We start from the raw sequence: 2,154 nt of genomic DNA on the forward strand, positions 1-2,154 counted from the left end.
ACGTGAATTACAGATAAATAAAGCCATGGAAGATATTCAAGCCGCATGAAAGATGAGTGAACTCTGAAGAGAGAGATTAGCTAAATAAATCAGGTGTATTCTTATTAAATTTCACTATAATAGTACTCCACAAGCACATAGCTGATATTTATGTGGAGATAACAAAGTAATAATATGGCACAATAATTACCAACACACCCAATTAACAAATCCTAGATCTACTCACAATGGTGGGAGCAAAGAAGAGCCTTTCTTGCCCAAGGTCATGCTCCACGAACATGTCACGTTGCAAGTAAGTACCAAAAATCACATAATCGATCCACCGGTAAACAAGTCACCTTTTCATCTTCATCCACAAGCACAAATAGAACTTTTGGGACTGTGATCCAGTCTGCATTTTCAGTGAAATGTAACATTTGGAATCTCATCAAAATCCTCCTCATTTTTGAGGAGGTAGCAAACTTGATTCGGTTGAGTAGGATCATAAGTCCGAGGAAGTGAAATAGAATCATCCAAACTAGAAACCAACTTATTGTAAGCCACTGCTGGCAAGTAAGTCATTACGGCACCGGAATCTATGGTGAAACTCTTCTTCGGGTCCAACGGATCAAAGGTTCCTGGTGGGATGCCGAGGCGCTTCTCCCCAACACTGATGTCCTCAAGATCCAGTATATGAAAAGTCCTAAAATTTGGCATGGCGCTTGATTGGAGTCGATTTGGGGTTAAGTTCCCCAAAATCAATGGGCTGGTGTCTTTAAAGGTGAGGAAATATGAGAATTTTTTGCCAAATGTTCCACCTAATTGACTGATGAGGGAAGGGAAGCAGGCCGGCCCCGCTCCGAGGCCTACCATCCCAGATCCCTCTTCCTCAAACGTAGATTTGTTTTCATAGCCACATCCAAACCACAAATCTTTAATATTAACGAATCCATTGTCATTTGTGATAATACTAGAAGTGCTAATATTTTCTCTAGTGTAGAACTTTTCTTTTGTTGTTTCGGTTTCAGATGCAAAGTTACCCGATGAGTATGACTTATCCACATAATCGACTCTGTATTTACATGTCCCGGTGCAACCCGAGTTTACAGCCCTGCAGGGGGCTTCGGCGCAGTAGAATACGCGGTATGTGGACGATTTCATGGGTTTGAATTTTGGATCCAGCTGCTTGAAACATTTCACACACGGTAAGCATTGGGTCCAAATTATGTCACTCCCAGTGTCCATGAACAACTCTAATAACAAAGGTGGGGTCCATCTCCATGAACTATTCTCCCTGCTCAGCTGTAACGGTAGATTTGACACCCAACGGAGAGAATTCCCCAACGCTGCCAGATTTTAGCCATTGTAGGTGGCGGATGTGGGATTGTGATCGGAGGATGGCATTCCCCACTCTGTCGGTCAGAGCGAGTGGCATTCGGGTCATAAAACGGGAACGTGGAGAGTCGCGATGAATGAGTTCTACTCGGAATCCTGCTAAGGTATCAGCCAAAGATGGCCGGAAAACTAGAGACTAACCATCTTAGCAGCTTGTAATAGGTTTGCTTTGTGGAGCATCCTGTGACTCTCCATAGCTCTGGTATTTACAGATGGTTTGGTATGATGAATTTTTTGGCTCTTAAACTATGTTCGTATATTCCTACAGTGGCTGTTTGGTTTTTTTGTTTTACTCTATTAGTTGGTGTCCATGGCATAATACAATGAATCTCCACGGCTGTGCTATATATGTAACTGCTATATATAATTATATGTAACTGCATGCATATGGTGGTCTTTTTTGGAAAATCCAGAGAATCAGTAAGTCCTAATTATGAAATGTGGATACACGCATGAAGTCATCGATAGATCATTTTGTTCGCATGCTATAGCAACTAGGATGTTTTTGGAGGCTAATTCCCTTGGTAAAGAATTGCAAATTCCCTTAGTAAAGAATTGCGCATAATTTTTCAAAATATAGTCTGCATGGAAAAATCTGGAACAAACATTGGGAAACCAAAAATGCAACAAATGGTAAGGAGTTAAAACCTTAAAAAAATTGAATAGGAAATATGAGAAATTTATTGCTTAACCCAAAAAACAACACCATTTGAACATTTTCTTATGTTCCAATTCTTATATATTCGTTAGTGATAGAGTCTTTTAACTAAGGAAAAAGTT

At 40.3% G+C, this 2,154-nt stretch overlaps 1 protein-coding gene across 1 annotated transcript; it reads right to left on the reverse strand.

Moving 5' to 3' along the window:
• Nucleotides 1-399: 399 nt before the first annotated feature.
• Nucleotides 400-1,224, reverse strand: LOC18445225 (aspartic proteinase CDR1). The gene has a single exon (XM_006855366.2). It carries the CDS (start codon nucleotides 1,222-1,224, stop codon nucleotides 400-402), a length of 825 nt encoding a protein of 274 aa, XP_006855428.2.
• Nucleotides 1,225-2,154: the final 930 nt, after the last annotated feature.

This window comes from Amborella trichopoda, chromosome 2 (assembly GCF_054954075.1).
Source record: "Amborella trichopoda isolate Santa Cruz 75 chromosome 2, AtrichopodaSantaCruz75HAP2 v2.0, whole genome shotgun sequence".
NCBI lineage: Eukaryota > Viridiplantae > Streptophyta > Magnoliopsida > Amborellales > Amborellaceae > Amborella > Amborella trichopoda.